Below are 18,713 nucleotides of genomic sequence, written 5' to 3' on the forward strand. Positions count from 1 at the left end.
CAGTGCTCGCAGGGTATATTAACTGAGCTTGCGGTTCGCCCCACGATAGTCGCCGGAGGCCTCTACCTTTACCATTATGGCGCTCTCATTGGACGAAGCGGAAGGCGTGTTCACAGGCATGAACTCAGACATGCGAGGCCGCTGATAGTGGGTGATGAGAACGACGACGCCGGTCACAAGACTGCAGACTGTCATGCCAAAAAGTAGACACATATCGAAGCCAATTGTGGATGAGAAGTGGCCAATGAAGAAGTCCTCGCAACTAGTGGAGTGTGATGGGGTAATCATCGCCGACCCGCTGGCAAGTGCGCAGGCGGTGGAGTAGAGTGGGTAGTCCTCATTGGGGTCCATTTGTGCGGTTATCTCCCCACACCCATCGCGCACCGCTTTCGTGATGTCAACGAAAATGTCGCCCTCGCCATGCCTGTGGCGCCGTGTCAAGGCTGTGCCGTTCCGCATCGTGACAAAGCACAGCGAGCGCCACACCTCTGCGTCTCTCAGAAGCTCTTCATCACTCATGCTCAGTGCAGATGTGTTGGTCACACAGCACGAGCTGAAACCAGAGCACGAATACGCGTACTCCCAGATGCACTGACCTACATTGCCATCGAGCTTTCCTAATACGTCCTGAAAGAGCTGGAGGGACTTGTTCTGCCACACGCCCAGTTGCCCACTGAAGAAAACGCTGAGCAACAAGTAGAGCAGCATAAGACCGTGAATAAACACCAGCAGACCGTAGCCCATGAGCAACTTGCCTGGCCGTCGTCGCTCTGAATCGCCAAGAACCCACATACCCGCGGCCCCGAGCAGTACGGACGGGGCCAACACCGCACGCAGCCCATTTTGCATCATGCTCACCACACTTGGCATCCACGATACGGGGAGCGTGTCCATCTCGCCTTGGCTAACAACCCTGTCAAGCGACTCGTGGATGCGCGTTGCAAGCGACGTCGTGAGAGAGGGCGCAATGAAAAAGACGGTGATGCATCCAATAAGCGATATTGTGAAGAGAATCACTGTCGTCACGAGAGCCATGCCGGGCTCTGTCAGTGAGAACTGAAACGCCTGCACGACATACGCCCATTGCCCGCGAAATGACGAGAGCCGCACTGCCGAAGTACAGGTCGAGAATACTAATGAGCCAGTGTCGGCAAAAGGCATGTTCGCCGTTGTAGTGAACAAAGCATCCCCGCGTGACGACGGCACCATCACCAGCTTCCGCTGCTTACGCAACGGCGATACGACGTGAACCTCCACACTCATGGGGCTAATCTGAGAGTCTGCTGAGATGTCATGTCGTCGCGCCTCCTCACCTGGTGTCTGAGTCTTGTCTCCGGTCAACATCTTCGTAGCGCACAACGGAGGTGGTGAGAAAGGCCGACAACACCCTCTGCAGTGAGCAAACGAGAGAAGATGTCGGAGTGGCACAGCAAAGACACAATGCGGAAGATAAAAGCGGGATATAAAGCAGAGATGCGCGCTTGTCGAGTACTTCTCTCTCTCTCTTTTCTTTGACGAGTAAAGGAGCAAACGCTCCTCTGCAACTTCGACGCAGCGACAGGGGCACAAGCCGCTACTACATGTGGAGTAGAACAAAGAGCGCTTTGTGAGAGCGCTTTGTGAGAGCGCTTTGTGAGAGCGCCCGAGTTACAGGAAAAGGTCTGAGCGACGCGCCAAGGCAAGAGGGATGAGGATATGAGATCCGCGATACAAAGAGCAAAGGGTGAAGATAGTGGAAGGAACAGAGCACTAAAAAGGGGGAGAGACAGGTATGAAACTAGAAGAGAGCAAAAGTTGAATCACATCAGTGAAGCAGAGCAATGCGTAGGAATCTATGTGAAGAAGAGAAAATGGGAAGGTGAGAAAGTAAGAGGCGGCTGTCTTGCTGTATCGAGTCGGCCAATGCACAAGTTCAATTTCGGCTGATAGGGCCACTCAGTCGTGGATGGAGACCACGTCTGTTCGAGTGCAAATGCAAACTCTAGGGCGTAGCCAGTGCCTAGGAAAAGATAAATTCAAGGAGAGAATGAAGAGGAAAAAAAGAGGAGGCAAAGCACCAAAGGAACGAAGCTCGAAGAGGCGTGCAGGGAAGGGTGATTGCTACGAAAAGGTAAGAGGAGGCTCAAAGCACACAAGATGAGAAAAGCGGGGTGAGACAGTCAACTGGTAGAGATGCACACCAGTAGAGAGTAAAGGCGTGGGTACTGCGGGAGATGCACAGAACGGGACACTACACTGTTTTACTGTAGCGACGGTGAGAAGCAGAAAAATAAGAGTGATCTCGCGATCACAATCCCAACCTTCCCAATCCGCTAAGGAATGATGCAAAGCAGATGAATGATGCAAAGCAGATGAAGGCACAACAGCTGAGTGGCACAGATCAATCAGATGGCAACAGTGCGAATTTAAGGTGCCAAACAGCGCTGCAGCTCTGAGCCTCGGCTGAGGTCCAAGGCACGGCACAGCTACGCAGCCTAAACAGTCGATTATATATTTGCGGTTGTTACACAGGAGCGGCAAGGTACGGAGAACGGTGTAGGGTAGAGGTAATGTCCTGAAATGAAGAAAAGCACACGAAAGACGGTTGCGGCAGCACAAGTGCGCGATGTGTGTGGCCGTCTTACAGAGCCAGCAGACGCGTAGGGCGAAGAAAGACAATCTAGAGGGGGGTAGAGAGAGGCGACAGAGTGAGAAGTTACGAGGTCGAAAGCGCATCGTACATGAAAAACTGTGGGGCGCGATAGAGTAAGAGAACTCACGCCCCTGTGCTCACCACATCGCCCTACACGACCAAGGAGCGCTGGGGGGGGGGGCGCACCACCACCAAACAGCAGTGAGTCTCTTATGCGCCTATCTACTGCCTCCCTCTTTGGTGAAAGACGTTCTACTGGCGTACAGCCGCAGACGCTGCTGCCCTCATCCCATGAAACATAAATTGCCGTGGTTGCTGCTTCATAGTGTTTGAGCGAAACGAGGTGGGAATGACCCTATATTTCTTTCGAAGCAACGTTGACACCTCTCGTTCTCCTTTCTCCTTCGTCACCTTCCACGCTGATGGCTCTCTAGGTTATTGGCGAGGACAGAGCGCTCAGTGTTCGGATGAGGGAGTACACGCAGGAGAGCAGAAAAGCACCTCGAGCGACAACTGTGCCCGGCCGCGATATCGGCCGAAAAAAAAACGTCGGGCAAACGTGCACGCGTACATCACGCGGTGTATCCCCTGCGCTCATCGACAACGCGTGAGATCCAAGCAAGCAAACACTGCACTTCCCCTGAATAGGAAAACACACCAATTACACGTCGACTACCTAAGATGGATGTGCACGACAGTGAAACTGAATTGAACTGTGGGGGTGGTGAGAAGGTAGTTCATCGGGCAAAGGAAGGCGCGCGCTTTAGAAGTGGTGTAGCACATAATTCTCGACCCGCGGCTTCCAGAGCGCACTCGCCATGGCGATCCCACTAAGCATCAGAAAGAAAACCGTGCATGTCGAAGGTAGAAGGACGAGATGGTGAAACTTGAATCTCAGCAACGACGTCAGCGATGCCTCACATGTCTGCTCATACTTGGCGTTTTCAGCTGAGCACCGCGTGGCACACATTGTGTGCGGCCAGTCCACCTCCTCGCGCGTGTTAATGTCGAACGTCGTTCCGTTGGCGGCCTCGAAATAGCAAGCAGTAGGCGCTATAACTGCACCTCCGAGTGGGGCGTCGTCAAGAGCAACGCTCCGGCAACACTGAGTTTTCTTGAAGCCAGCACACTCCAGTTTATTCTGCACGTCGCACACCACTCCAGGCTGCGCCGCCACCATACTGGCCCAGACTGCTTGCAGTCCATTGAGATTGCGGAAACGAATATGGATCATGTATGTCACGCACATCCCACACAAAACTGCATAGAAGAAAAGTAGTACGGCAAGGAACACTGACAGAGAGGAGCGCCTGCAGCAGCAGCTTGAGACGCATCCGAGTATGCCGGTCGCAAGGATGAGAAAACCAGCTGCGACCGCGAGCATGCCGCTGCTGGTGCAGGTAACGCCAAACAACGAAAGAGCAGAGAATAAGCAGCTGGAAAACCGCAAAAGAACCCCTATTCCGAAGAGGCTAAGAATGCCAGATAAGAGGCCGAGGGCGGCGCGGCACTTGTTGAGACGCTGACACCGCGCGCCTTGATGAAGAGTCGGTGCGCCGTTTAGCTGCCTGTACACATCGTTCACCCAGTCGATGTCGTCCTCCTCGACCTCCATGGCAGCACCCGAAGCGAGAGCGTTCGGCTCTCCCTCCTCCGTGAGCAGGCGGACGCTATCTAAGATGCTCATAGGAAGGTGAAAAACAGACTTGTACAGGACACAGTGAAGCCTGGAAAAACACCCTCGCGCAGTTGCGCGTATACGCACAGTGGGTAGTCCCTATAGGAGGCGGTGTGTGCGTGGGCGTAAAAAATGTGACGAGGGCGTGTGGATGGCAGAAGAGCAGCCGGGGAAGCGGTGAAGGGAACAGGAAAAACAAGAGGCAAAGAGTGGGTAGAGGGGGGTGGGGCGTAGTTACCGCGTTACGTGTCTACATGCGCACACAAGAAAGCAAACAGCACCGCAGAGCTGCTTGGGGCAGTCATTTCGCCTGGCTGCAATGACTGGGCTCTCGCGGCCTCTGCCTTGAGGCTCGGCAGAGCTGAGCACGTACGTATAGAGACGAGAGTCAGTAAAGGGTGGCCAGAGGCAGCCAATGCGAAGAAAGACAGCCAAGAGGCAAATGTCAGTACTTTTGCACCGCGCTCGAGACTTTTTGTGTGCGCTACGTTCAACCGAGTCGGAGAGGGTGGGATCCGTTTCGGGTCATGCCTCGGTGTGTGGGTGTCGGTCTGTGTATCTGTGAGGAGAGGTGAGAGGAACATTAGGAGTGCGAGGCAGGCTTTTTTTCATACGCCTTGTTCCACTTCGCGCAAAAAGCGTTGGTTGCCGCGTCGTAGGTGACGTGAAGCTCTGCCAGCGCCAAGCGGCCGTGCAGACACCTGTAGCGCGAAAAGGGGCGGTGTGGGTTACCCTGCGAGATGGAGTGCCGTTGCCAAATGTCTGCGTGATCAATGACGCGCTCCATCTCCTCGCTGTCGTGTTGGTAAACCGGGAAAACCTTAATGGCTATGTAGGGATCCACTGCTTCGTCACGACATCGCAGTAAGAATCTGAGGAACACCTGCTTCACAGGCTCACTCGGCACTTGCTCCTTCTGGACTCGTTGATAGATGCGCCGCAGAAAACCTGCAGCAGCCTCGGCATAGAAGGAGAGCAGTCGCGTTTCCACCTCATCCATCACGGCATTTGACGTGCCGCGTACATGGCGTACCTCTTCCACTTTCAGCACTTCTTTCCGAAGTGGGGCGCACACGGTGCTGAGGGTAAAGCGGAGATCCGCGCGAGAGCGGTAGTGCACGTACAGCGGCTGTGATGGCAGGCCGTACACTGTCAACTCTCCATCTGGGAAAGCAGACGAAGCGTTGTCGTTTCCCTCCCACGCTCCGCTGGCACTTCTCCTGCGCAGCAGCAAGGACATGTATGTCTGTATCTCCGCCCCTCCCTTACGATCATTCAGGAGGATGCTGTACATTTCGCTGCTCGATACGCGGCTATATGAGATACTCTTGTACAGATTCTTTCGCGAAAACTTAGAGATGCAGCGGTAGCGCAGTCCCACCACCCGCCGTGTCATCGTTGTTGAGGTCGGCTGTGTCGCCGCAGTGACGTCGGCAAATATGTTGTGCTCCAATCCAAGACGGCCGAGGGCATCTGGAGTAAGTTCATCATGCTCCACCAACGGAGCGCCAAGTACGGCTAACCACGGCAAGGGATGATAGAGGACCGGCGTACTGCCCTCTGTGGCCATACCCCACGCCAGACTGCTACCGCCGAGGGTTCGCAGCTTTTCCGGCTCCACGCCGGAGTCGACGCTCGTGCAGGTTTCACACACTCGGGGTTCGCCGCACGGCTGCACCAGTGCCTCCACACCAAGCGCTGACACGCAGGCAAGTGTAACATCTTGCCGCACTGGAAAGGCAACAATTTCCGGACTTGCGTTGTCGGCCAACGGCACTTCAAAGACATCGGTTGCGTAGTTGTCGCATTTCCCCAAGAAGAGCGGGCGCCTGGGTGGTACACCGGGCGTGTCGCCGTGAGCCTTGAAGGACGGTAGCACAAACAGCGTCGCCGAGAAGCCCATGGACGATCGGCAATCTTCCAGAAAAGAGGCGGAGTATTGCTGCAGTAGTCTGTAGACAGTTGCGAGCCCAACGCCTGGGTCAGGCATCGCCGCGTCCTCGGCCGCGACGGGTTTCGACGTGGCCTGCAGATAGGCGAGGTAAGACAACAACAAAGAGAAGATGTGTTCGTTGGCGTAGAGCATGTCCGGTACCTCGTTCGTCAATACAGCATTGCGAACAATACTGTCGCACAGGGCCCGCTCTGTGTTGCGCAGAGAAAGGGGAAGTCGCTCCCAGTCAGAGTGCATGATGTTAGGCAGGTTGGGAAACTTCAATCGCATGAAAGCCCAGTCCAGCTGTTCATAAGCCTTCTCCGGCGCCGATCGCTGGAGAGGCACGTCAGTGCACTGAACAACCGCCTTCTTTCGAATGGTGGAGTTGAAAAAGAGCTCACGCGGTCGTACAGCGAAGAGGGAGAGTGGTACGGTAGGAGGCAAGAGTTCCTTCGACAGAGAGAGTCGGGGACACCCTGTTGCGCTGTCATACCACAGTAAAGGCTCGCCAGCAGTAAGGCAGAGGCACGGATGTGGCCTCAGCAATGAGGGCGCAGGCTCTTTGTCGAACAAGAGTGTCTCCGACAGGTTATAAAGTGGGAAACAGTTTCGTGCCTGCTGCTCTAACAGTTCTAGCTGCCACTCCACCTCCTGCTGTAATCCCAGGCGGGCGGTCCACTCTTCTCTTGCCAGCGCCTCCAGTGCAACGTCAAAGCTCGACTGCACCGCCTCGTAGACGGCACTACTCATGGGCCAGGGTGTCATAGCAGGTGCTGCTGTCGCCGCTGCGCCAGAGCACCACCACGTCCTCCCAATGCAGCTCAGCAGACTTCGGTGAAACAGAGGCTCTGTGCGGGCCTGCAGTGGCTGCGCAGTGGCTCGCGGCACCGGCTCGCTTGGGAACAGCAGATCGCCAACCAAGCCGCGAACTCCATTCACTTCGGCCACACCCACAGGCAGAACCAGCACATCCTTGTAAAGGAGATCTGAAAACGCACGTTGGATGCGTGCAAAGAGGGGTGCGCGAGTGCTGTTGTCATCCTCCAGTTGGCGAGTATCAACCTCAAAGAACAAGCTCAGCTTGGACAGGAAATGCACAAGGGAAGGGACCACAAGCACACCTTTCCGTTTGCTCGTCGCTGAGTTACCGGTGTTTTTCTCTGCAATGTACTCGTCCATGTCGCCGTCGGCCTCTTTGTCATCCATCGAGTTACTCACCTCAGTGCTGGTACCCAGCGAGAGCGAGTAAACGGCTCTATCAGAGCCACACTGTGTCCACATCATGGCGCACTCGTCCCTCTTCTCCACTACCACATCCAAGACGAAGACTGTCGGACTGCCGTTTGTACCCTTGAGGGAGAGCGACGCTACGTATTGCTCCCCCTCGGTGACAACCCAGTCTTTTGATGGCCTGTGCTGAGACAGCAGAAATGCCTCGGCCAGGTAATGACTGCACGAGACTCGCAGTCGCGTCTCTGCGTTCTCGCTCATTCCTGCTGCCGAGATGAAGACATTGACGCTGGGGGAAAAGATTATCTCGTCAGGGGTGGGGTAGAAGCTCACCATACACAAGTCTCTGTAGCCAGCATCATAGCGTCGCTTCTTCCACTCGGCAGCGGTCGCTATCGTCGTCACTTCGACCTGCAGAAACGCCCTCGCTCCTTTGCAGCACCGCAGCAGGGCTGCTCCCTCCATATACCCTTGCAGCCGCACCCGACCCACCGCCAAGCCAGTAAGCGGGAAGAGAGTGCGCATCGGGCGGTGCATGTACACAAGCGGCTCGTCATTGGGGTCTTTGTGGATATCGCCACACCACAGCACCGTCTTCCACAGCTTGCGTGTGGCACCTGGAGCTTGATCAACATCGCACGTCGGTGACACTCGCTGCCTGGCCCCGCAGTACAAGAAAGCGTGACTCCACCACTCACCGTTAAACAAGAGCAGCCCAGCAACGGCGCCAGGTAGGAGGCGTAACGCCAGTGCCAGATCTGCACAAACGTCGGCGGGGAGTGCCACCTCCTCATTTCCGGTCCCAGAGCCGTTGCTCGCGAAGGAGCGCGATAGCGCCTGTGTTGCAGAGATGCCAACAGAGCGGCAGAGCGACAACAGATTGCTTGACCGCGGCACTCCGGCATCGGCAACACGCCGAATCCATCCGAGTCCAAGGGAGACCAACACCTCCCCGACATCGGTGCCGTGACTCTCCTCCCCAGTACTCTCGCACAGGACCCAAGCCGTCCCACGGACATTGGCGAGGTACTCGTACATCTCGAGTTGGGTGTTGTACGCAATGTCCTTGTCACTGGGAAAGACCGCGTGCACGTGCACGAGCAGCTCCCGGTGGAGAAGAGAAGTCTGCGCCCACCGCATTGCCGCAAATCCTTTCACTGTCGACGGCAACTGGCACACAGTGGCATCAAGAATGAGAAGCGGAGGAAGAGTCACGGCGTCGTCACACTTATCCGCGGACATCCACGAAACGCGGTACACATCGCCTCGCATCACATCCTCGACAACGCACCGGCGCACCGCGCAAAAGAGAGCAGAGCGCTCACGCCTTTGCAGCTGCGAGAGCCACGTGGACTCCGAACCATTTACGTCCGCGTGTAACTCTGCCTCCAGTAGCGCATCAAACCTCACCACGCTAGGACGCACGACACACGCTACCCCGGCACGCACGAGGGTCTCCTGCAAGGAACACCAGTGCAGCTCCTCGGTTCGGTCATACCGCGACTCTGCAGAGAAGAGCACATCACCGTAGCCTTCTAATGGAAAGTTACTATAAAAGTCTTGTCGCAGGTAAATACGCATCGCATCATTAACCCTTCTCAAGACGGCTGCAATGGTGTTCATCAGCTCCAGAGCAGTGCCACGCGGCACATCTACTGCTGTCAGTTCACAGCTTAGTTTTCGCCTATACGACGGTACGCTAACAAGGAAGACATTTTTGGCAATCCATTCGACGCTGGAGACGCATAGCAGTACGTCGTCGCAGCGCCACGGCTCATTGTGCTCGCCGCAGCTTTGCATTTCTTTGACTTCACTCCTGCACCGATGCCCATGCGTGTAGGCCACTAAAGCCAACGTCGCCAATCCTCGCCACCATGAGGATACTCGTTGGATGGCGGGTGAAAACGCAGATCGCCACAATACAAGAAAAAAGCGATGAAACACACAATGGGAGAAGAGGACGAAGCGAAGTGATGAGAAGTCGGACGCAGACCCGGAGAGGTGTGGGCTTCGGAAAGAGGGAACGATGAGAAGCAATGCATGTAGTCGAGATATGAAGAATGCGTACATCTCGCTCCAGCTGCCTCGTAGTCACGTCGTCCATTCGCATTTCAGATCCGCCGTGGGGAGGGGGAGGGGGAGGGGGGACAAGGAAATCCCAACGGATGCCAGACAAGAAGCAAGGCGCAATCAGTCTGGGTTGCTTAGAAGGACTGTAGATGTCCTTGCGTGCTTTGTCGTGTCTTCTTCTAAAGCGCAGCATCGACGCCAAATCAACGTGCGCCATTTTCTGTGGCTCGTATCGCGCCACGTTGAATACTAACTTCCCCCCACCCCACAAAAAAAAAATTTCCGTTTCGATGCCGGCAACATTTCCGTACGGTAACATCCTCTCGCATTCTCTTATGCAGCATGCTCGATAGCAAAGGACGCCGAAGCGAGAGGGTGAGCCCATGGAAATGTCTTTGAATTTATTGATGTTCTGTGGGGCAAAACTGAAGATGTTAAAGTGCCCCTACATGTGTAGGGCACGACAGTAGAACACGCGCGGCGGTTTTCTTCTCCCCTCAACAAGTCGATTTGGCCATAGAAGATGAGCGGTCACTCCCCACACCCCAGCCGCCCTGTCATCGGGCCATCGCGTGATGCAGAGCAGCCGTAGAGCCACGTAGTACAACAATGTAGGCCCAGCCACCCGAGCACAGCATCTGCCACAAACTCGGCCCACCTTTGCTCCACACGTCGCCGCACAGCCGCTTTCATTGTGCCCGTCGCCACCTGATGCATCCACCTCCCCACCCCACCCCGGCGCAACGAAGGGGTCCCACAACAGCGGGCAGCGAGGGTCGGCTGAGACACATTCGAGCCACGCTGACACTCTCTCCAACGCAGGGATGGCATAAACGCCTTCGCTGTCGCAGGGCGCACTGACTTCCCCACGTCGAGGGCACTTGGCCCCGTCACTGCCAGAAGTGGATCGGCATTTGGCCGGGAGAGGGCGAGCTGCCAGGCCTCCCCAGACTGAGCGGCCACCCGATCTCGATACCGGGAGGAGGTGTGCCCCATCACCAGCAGACGCGCGGCGACCGAGTAGTGAAAGGGAAGTCCCTCTCCACTTTGACTAGAAGGTGGAGAAGTCGTGCTCGCTCACCACAAATCCACCCACGAGTGGCAGAGCCGCAGCGCACCCCACGTAGTGACCTACTTGCGTGGTGCGCGCTGTCGGCGCTACGCAAGGCGGCATTGTCCCTCTCTCAGTGCTGCCCCACAGAGAGGCCGGTGTTAATCGCGAGAGCCACAGGTGGTGCTTGTGTGGGCTGTTCGGTGTCGGGTACAGAAGTGAGGCTCTTGCCTGTGGCCGTGGAACCGCTACAAGTTGGGCGAGTGCAGGCGTAAGCCCCACAGCGGCGAAAAGGCTAACGACTCGGATCAAGAGCCACTCTGCCGCAATGACACTGCAGATTATGTCGGTTAAGTCAACCTGTATCGTCGGCACCACCTTCAGATGGTTCGCTCCTGCCGCTGCGTCTCGCACGCAGACTCGATTCGCGGTCGGCGACGGCTTCTTCGTCGACAGAGTGCTGCTCATGTTGCGTATCCACTCGGCCACGTGCTCCTCGCCGATACGTAGCACGTCTGGTGTCACGGCAGCGTTTTCCTCTGCGAGGCTTACGACAACAACAAAAGTTGAAGAAAGCTGTCGCTTTCGCTCCATACGGTCGTGTTGCCGTGCCGCGTACCGACGCACCAATGGCCAAGGGCATCTATGCGCCAACTCCATCATGCGGCACCACAACGAGGTATCCACGGCACCAGTGCTCTGCAACACAGGCACGGGTATGGCAACGTAGTCGGGATAGACAGGCGCATCAGTGCGGTTGTAGCGCAGTACTGCACCAAGAGCTGCAAATATGTGCAACGGACTTTGCCACAGTTGGCAACGTGGACCGTCTCGTAGGCGTACTCCCTGCCCCAGTAGCGACTTGGCGAGCGGCTGGTCTGTGGCAAACGATGACTGCATTTCAGTGCTCAACCTCCATTGATGGAAACTAGCTGCGCTAGGAGCGCCATACTGACGCACAAGAGTGCCACAATCACTGGCCCGACCACCACTGAGAGCCGACGCCGGCTCCACATCGATAACGCCCTCGACGTCGTGGGTGAGGACCATTGCGTGCTTGCCATTCACTGAGACACCCACACAGTGACGCGTTACAAAGCGCTTCCCATGCCATTGACGTAACCCCACCTTCTGCACATCCCAGTCATCAAGCGCGTGTCCATCCACCTCCGTGAGGGTACGAAAAACGACACAGCACAGCGGCCTCAAGCCGGAAGGCGCCTTCATCTCGTTGCGCTCCTTCACCTCCATCCACGCAAAGAGAGCAGCTCGGCGCACCTCTGCCGCCAGCCCAGCGACCGTAGCGGCTTCCTCCTCGTCCACAAACATCACAGTCGGGAACTCGGGCTCCACTTCATCTGCCACGTCCAGCCATGCCCGCAGGCCTGCCATAGCACACAAGCGCAAGTTGTCCGTCATGTTCACCAGCGCCACACGTGGCCGCACAGTCGATGAGGCAGACGCCACATTCTCGTCCTCTCTGCTCCACAGCGCTTGCGACACGCTCGCCTGCTGGCTGTAGACGAGGCTGTAGCCAATATAACCACTCAGGCAGGCAATGCCGACCGCAACGGTGGCTTTCGTCCCTAGAGAATGTCCATCTACACCGGGGTCGTCAGGCGCTTGTTCGCCGACTTGCAGCGCATCTAAGGTGGATTCCGCCATCACTGCAGCGCCGTAATGACGCTACGATTGATATCGCCAGCGCGTACGCAATGACGGCGTCGTCCTGTGGGGAGAAACGCGGACGAAGTTCCGAAGTGGGTGTGCGTACTCGGAGAAACAGTGGAGATAAAAGCAAAGCAGCAGCGGTAGAGGAAAAGCAGAAGTCACTTTTCTTTTCAGCATGTCCGTTCACTGCCAAACAACGAGAGCTGAACGCCACCTCACCTGGTCTCTAAAGGCACATCGAGTGATGCGAAGCAGCGGTAGACATACGCCATACAGAAATGCTTCGACTCAGAGATTTGAGAACGACCGCTGCCACAACCTCCGCTCCGCCATGCAGGTCGACGCCAGAAGTAGCTTAGCATCAACCGGGATAGGAGTCGCTTGGCCTCCCAACAGGGAATGAGTACTACGCCTTGACACTACGCACTAGGGTGTCCCTGACCATCAGGGTAATGGGGAGGTAGACGGGAAACAAAAGGGCCCAAAAACCAGACGCATGACAGCGACGTAAAATGCAGTCACGCACTAATGAGGAGGAAAAGAGGGAGGAAGCCAGCAAGAATGCACGAAGATGTGTGCTCAGTGTCCCTCTCGCCCTTCCTCCCTCTCTCACCCACACAGGTAACCAGACGCTTGCAGTTCTCTCTAAGAAGGGCATTCAGATGTTGTTTTGGCGGTTGCCCTTCGCGCTGCTCCACAGAGTGTGCTGAGTGCCGCAGGGCACTCATCCAGTTCTCATAAGGCCATAAGAGAGAAGTTGAGGGGAAAGAAGGACGGAATCTCCTTTTTCCCTTTGCTCGCAGGCTACATTTATCGCATTCTGCCTTCTCGCGTCGAGCTGCACAGGCGTGGGGGAGGGCGGGGGGGGGGGGGCACTGAGATCGAAAAGAGGCGAACTGAGAAACAACTTCGCGAGGCAACACAACCACAACGAGCACCACAAAGACGACAGAGGAAGAGGGAGAGGCACAACTAGCACAGACAGTTCAGCGTCTACGTTACATTGTGAAGCTGTGCAGCATGATCTCCAGATGTGCATCGGTCGCCACTGAAAGAGGAGAAGAGTACAGAGCAAAGGATGAACAAAAAAAAAAACGTGCATGCACAGAAGCGCTGGCGCAGGGCATTGCAGTGCGCTGCAGAGGGGACGTGTGCGACTACGATGGAAGTTGCACATGTGAAGACACACAGAGAGAGAGAGAGAGACGCACCCACATGCCCAGTGGAACAGAGTGGGGTGAAGAAGAAAAAAAGGTGCACATCGTACATGAGAAGCATTAGAGAGTTTTCTGATCTAAATCACGCCAAGTCGACAGTATCGCGAGAACGACACGCAATGCATCGCCGCACTCGTTCGACTATATGAACAAATTTGTAGGGATCTGCTCATCCACACTGCTCACGCTACTTCGGTTACCACCAGATTCACCAGCGGCGCTGCTGGTGAAAGAATCATAGCCGGACCAGTCTTGGTCGTCGCTACCAGAACCAGCGGACAAGGACGCGCTATGATCACTAACCCCAGATGCATTGCCAGCGTCTTCAGTCTCTGCTTGCCTCCCCCGTCTCTGTCTCACGCGTGCCACTGCAGCCAAGTCATCATCCTCAAGCTGAGCATCGACGCTTTCATCCACGAAAGATATATCGCTGCCACTCACGTTGCCTTCCTCGTCGTCGTTGTCGTCCCCATCCTCTACCAGTGTTGCCCCCTCGCGGCAGTCTGCCATGAACAAGTAGTCCAGTGCCTCTACCTGCCCTGCTACAGGGACAACAGGTAGCACGGTACCAGCCTCACTCGGCGCCGCCGATACTCCGGCAGCTATCGGAGACCCCGCCCGTCGCTCTCCTCGGGTTGCTGCAGCGTACGGTCCCGCGCGAGGGAGAGCCGCGCCGGCCTCCCTTGTGGAAGGCGACGAAGGGTTCTTTGGGGGATTACTGCCACCCCCAGCAACAGCAGTCATGCTCCACGACAGTTGCAGCGCCACTGACGTGAGTACATCGTTCGGGCTGCACTTTCGGTAGTTGTCGCGACTGTCCACCGCCAGCGCCGTGAGCGCCGTCCATTGTTGGAAAAGAAGAGAAAAGGCTCGCAGAAAGACGTCTCCCATGGCACGAAATACGGTGGGATTGTAGTGCACCTCTTTCCTAGGGACAACCGACACCGGTGTGGCAGCGCCATCGTCGTTGCTACCAGTGTTCGCTCGCAGAAGCTCGGGAACGCAGACCAAGCCACCTACCATCGTTGCCTCGAAGCCGTAGCTCATGCGCACACCGAACTCGTCGTAGAGCACAACACGCGCGGAGCCTTTCTTGTCCTTCGTTACAGCAAAGGAGCTCTGCGAGAGAGAGAAGGATGGAAAGAGTTGGGATAGCAACGCCGCAATCACCTTCTCCGCAGCAGCGGGGGCCGTGCTGGACGCGTCTCGGGTGCCACGGCGTCGACCGCCGCCACCTCCTCCCCTGCCTTTTAGGCGGGAGTGAGTTGCAATCCCTCGCATCGTGTCCACCGTGCACCCATACACGAGAAAGTTCTTGGCTCGCGAATGACCGTGAAAATCAGCAAACATCACAACCTTGCGCTTCTCCTCGCCAGTCCAGTATCGCAGCAGCTGCTTCATGGCATACACAGTGGGGTTTTGTTCGGCCTTAGGATCCACGTAGTCTCGATTAAGGTCGACGCCGGCAAATGAGCAACGATGATTGCCCATGATCACACCGTCGGCGTTCAGCATGGGTATCACCTTGAAGACAAAGTTGTCACACAAGTGCAACGCATATTCTTCGGCCTCTGCTGGCGGGCAAAGAAGAGTATCCAGCAGACCCTGCATGACCCAGCTGGCGTTTGTTTCGCCAGGGTGCACCCTCGCCACAAGCAGCGCAATGGGGCGGCGCTGTATTTCATCCACGGTGTACGGCTCCTCAGCACCTCGGCGACGCAGCGCCGTCACCGTCAGCAGCGGAACCTGCACCCTGCCAGGTGTCCAGCACAGGCACTGCGGCAACAGCGAGCGTGTTGGGTACGCCTGAACCTCTCTCGTCAGCCACATGAGATGCTCTCGTAGCTCGGTGTATGTGAAAGGGAAACAGTTGGCAAGATAAACCGTTCCGACTACTGCCGTTGGCATGGTAACAGAGAAGGTGACAGTGAAGTAGCATTTCTGCTTCAGCGCCGCTGACTCTGCAGATGCGGGCAAGGTAGACGGCAGCGTCGTGGACGGCGATGGCGATTGGGGGGGTACCGGGACGCGCTTCTTCGCAATCACCGGCGGTGGTGCACGACCGCCAAGTTGCGGAGCAGACGTGCACGCGCTCGCCACCCCCAGTATTCTAGGTTGCAGAGACACGGAGGTTGGGGTTGGCGCCGGTGCGCTGGCGGTCTCCCCGTTCTTCCCAAAATAGTGCGCACGCGTAGGCCGAAAGAACGCGTTGCCAAAGTAAAAGATGCCTTCGCCGACCCGAGTCCACTGAGGTCGTGGTGCACTTGAGCCAGGAGGGGTTGCGCCGTCTGGCACGTGCAACAGCAGTGGCTTTTGGCCTTCGTTAAAGGTAGAGCCGAGCTTCTCCATGTTCACGATGTTGAAGCGATACGTTTTGCCGGGGATGAAGTGGCGCATGCCAAAGCTAAACCACTGCGTGTAGGAGTTGGTGGCGGTGTCCCAGGATAGGACTAAGTCATACTCGCCATCACTTACTTCAACGGCGCGCTGCAGGTTGCCGCTCTCGTAGTCTGAGAAGAATTCGACTCCATCAGTGCTCTGCTGAATGGCGTCGGGGGCGTCGCCAGCCGCGCTCGGCGACGCACTGCTCAGTCGCTCGAACACCACCTTGTGCCGATGCGGCCTCGGACTACCATCGCACGCCGTTTCGTCCAGCAGTACAAGCCGCGCGATATGGTGGCGCAGCACCCGGACCCGCTCTTCCTCAGATACATTGATCAGCGGCACGTTGAGGTGCGCGTCCTCTGCGGCTGAAGCAACGCGGGAGGAGGTGCCGTACCACCTCTCCGCCGTTGTTGGTGGTGCCGCTTCCGTGAACGGCCACGGGAGCTGTGAGCTGTCGAACGCCGCCAGTGCCGACATCGGGTCAATATTGCCACTGTGAAGCTCTGGTGAGAAAACATCTGGGCGGGTGTCTACAAGGAGGAGATCCTTATTCAAACCCCTGCGTCCTGCATCCGCTGCTCTGAGTGGGGAAGAGATGAGCGGCGCCAACGCAGTCTCCGTCGAGCCACTGACCCACTGAGTCAGCGACGGCTGCGTCGACGACTGGCATGTCTGAGAGGCGTTCGGCCTCGTATCGGCTGCGCCGACGCTGCTGCTGAGGGGTTCCGACCACTTCGACCTTTCACCTGGTGTCTTGGCAGCGTCAAATGAGCCTCGCAGGGACGCCGGCAGGCGCCCGTCCACGTAGCATGCAGGGCGGCCGTTCCACGACGGCAGCATCCTGTACCCGTACATAAAGCACAACTGGAGGTAGAAGTGGTGCCACTGATGCGACGACTTCTCAGACAACGCCAAGACGCTTGCCACGACGCCCCTCAATCCGCCGAGGTCCTTCATGTCTTCCAGCGTGGCCGGGCGGTCTGCCTCCAGCAGTGCGCTCAGCAGGAGCAGAATTACGTGGACGCACTCTCGTCGGGGCGTCACCTGCAAAGTTTGGCGCGGCCGTGGCAACAGGTAAAGGACGACGCTGCGCGGCACGTGAAAACGCAAGGCAACCTCAGCCGCCGTCAGACGAACCTTGTCGGCACCTGTCAATCGCTGCATCAGCGCCACACACCATAGAAGCATAAATTCCACCCGCCGCATAAGCCGCATCACCCACGAGGGCACCCAGTGCTCGGCGTCGACTGCTGTCAGAGACCCGACATGGGGGTGCAGTGTCTGCTCGGACACACTGTATGCTACGCCCCTCAACACCAGCGGCGCGATTTGCGTAAGAAAAAACGTGCTCATGGCGATGGCAGTGGAGCACAGCTCCATCCCACGCGCGCCAAGATCAGCCGCGGTAGCAGCGCTACCAGAGAAGGCGAACAGTGTAAAACAAAAGTGGGAGAAGGCAGTGCAGGTCCACTGCGTGCGCGATTGAAATCGTTGCAGCGCCGTCAGCGTTTCCTTACGTGTGTGACGACCCGCGTACTCGTGTGTCTCCGCGATGGAGGCGCAGTGAAGGTCCAACTGCAGGGACGCGTGATACCTGGCAAACTCTGCCTCTAGAAGCCGGAACGTTATGGAGGCGCAGAAAAAGGTGCTCTCCAGACTCTGGGATAGGCGGAAGTCGGTCCACAGCTTGACATTGAAGGTACTCCCAAGAGTGAAGAGCAGAGCAGCCGCTTCGCACGCGCGGAGAGATGCAACGACAGCAACATCGACAGCGTCGCCGGGACGCAGCCGGCGCTTCCCTTCCTGGAGCACTAGCGTGCACACACGAATAATACCAAGCTTCTCACATAACAGCATCGCCTTACGCTGCTTATCTCCCGATATGTGCCGCAACACATTATAGAGGAAGGTGAGCAACGCGGACCCTACCTGTGGCTCTCGCATCGCCAAAGGGGATCGGCAGGCGTTCACGACGAGGGAAAACGCGTGTGTGTTCTTATGTAGAAACATCGCCCATGCCTTCCGGCGCTCTTTCTTGGACAGAAAGCGACCAGAGCTGGCGTGGAGGAAGGGACGGTCACTTGGGGGATTCCACGACTTGCTCCGCGCCTGAGGCGGCTGGACGCCCGTAGAGCCACGCTTCGGCGTGAGCGAACGCATTGCATCAGCAGTGCTGCCACTCTGCAGAGACGAGAACAGCATGCCCTGCACCATCTCAACATCCTGCACGACTGCTGTAGCATCTTCACAGAGCTCGACAAAGGATGGTGACGTGAATCGGCTCGTGCGTCGCTCACGCGCGCCACTGCCATTTCCTGCTCCCATCAGCACAGGCGCATCCCTGTCGGAGTCCCGCATGCCATTGCAAAGCTGCTTCACGCGCTGGAGTGCCTCGGGTATGATGGAGTACGAGGGCCTGTTCGCCGTCGCCGTTTCGTGCGGCATCGAACAGGACGAGACCGACCGTCGGACACATCGAGGAGAAGAAGACGTGGACTCGCCACTCGCAGACGCAAGAAGGAGCGGAACGGAACGCAGATACGGCAGGTGTGTGCGCAGCGCGAGTCTCTTTGCAGCCGTCCTCTTCGATACGGACGCTGTCGGTGGTGCCGGACACTTTCGCGCACCTTTGGCGCCTTTCGAGGTAGAAGACGAACGTACTCCCCCGACAGGGGGACGCGGTTGCAGTACAGATGAGCGCAGTTGAGTGGAGAGGCCGTCCCCTGAGTCACGGTCTCGCACTGAAGTTGAGCCTGTGCGCTGGTTGGACTCTCTGCTGCTGCGTGAGCGCAGGCTCATTATGGCGGATTTCTATGTGATATATCTTCTACCCGACCATGAGC

General features: G+C 57.0%; 5 protein-coding genes across 5 annotated transcripts, besides 2 other annotated features; all 5 read right to left on the bottom strand.

Annotated features, from left to right (window-relative positions):
* Window positions 1-18: 18 nt before the first annotated feature.
* LPMP_330190 (hypothetical protein) lies at window positions 19-1,344 on the bottom strand (the record flags this gene model as incomplete). The annotated part of the gene is made up of 1 exon (XM_010703810.1): window positions 19-1,344. One exon carries the CDS (start codon window positions 1,342-1,344, stop codon window positions 19-21), a length of 1,326 nt encoding a protein of 441 aa, XP_010702112.1.
* A 2,051-nt stretch (window positions 1,345-3,395) lies between these two features.
* LPMP_330200 (hypothetical protein) lies at window positions 3,396-4,319 on the bottom strand (the record flags this gene model as incomplete). Its single annotated transcript, XM_010703811.1, has 1 exon — window positions 3,396-4,319. One exon carries the CDS (start codon window positions 4,317-4,319, stop codon window positions 3,396-3,398), a length of 924 nt encoding a protein of 307 aa, XP_010702113.1.
* Window positions 4,320-4,893: 574 nt separating this feature from the next.
* On the bottom strand, window positions 4,894-9,276 carry LPMP_330210 (hypothetical protein; the record flags this gene model as incomplete). The annotated part of the gene is made up of 1 exon (XM_010703812.1): window positions 4,894-9,276. The coding sequence occupies one exon, from the start codon at window positions 9,274-9,276 to the stop codon at window positions 4,894-4,896; it is 4,383 nt and encodes a 1,460-aa protein (XP_010702114.1).
* A 754-nt stretch (window positions 9,277-10,030) lies between these two features.
* Window positions 10,031-10,548: a repeat region.
* Window positions 10,549-10,597: 49 nt separating this feature from the next.
* LPMP_330220 (hypothetical protein) lies at window positions 10,598-12,262 on the bottom strand (the record flags this gene model as incomplete). Its single annotated transcript, XM_010703813.1, has 1 exon — window positions 10,598-12,262. One exon carries the CDS (start codon window positions 12,260-12,262, stop codon window positions 10,598-10,600), a length of 1,665 nt encoding a protein of 554 aa, XP_010702115.1.
* A 168-nt stretch (window positions 12,263-12,430) lies between these two features.
* Window positions 12,431-12,718: a repeat region.
* Window positions 12,719-13,626: 908 nt separating this feature from the next.
* LPMP_330230 (zinc carboxypeptidase, putative) lies at window positions 13,627-18,084 on the bottom strand (the record flags this gene model as incomplete). Its single annotated transcript, XM_010703814.1, has 1 exon — window positions 13,627-18,084. One exon carries the CDS (start codon window positions 18,082-18,084, stop codon window positions 13,627-13,629), a length of 4,458 nt encoding a protein of 1,485 aa, XP_010702116.1.
* Between the last annotated feature and the right edge of the window lie 629 nt (window positions 18,085-18,713).

The sequence above is a fragment of the Leishmania panamensis genome (genome assembly GCF_000755165.1).
Source record: "Leishmania panamensis strain MHOM/PA/94/PSC-1 chromosome 33 sequence".
Taxonomy (NCBI): domain Eukaryota; phylum Euglenozoa; class Kinetoplastea; order Trypanosomatida; family Trypanosomatidae; genus Leishmania; species Leishmania panamensis.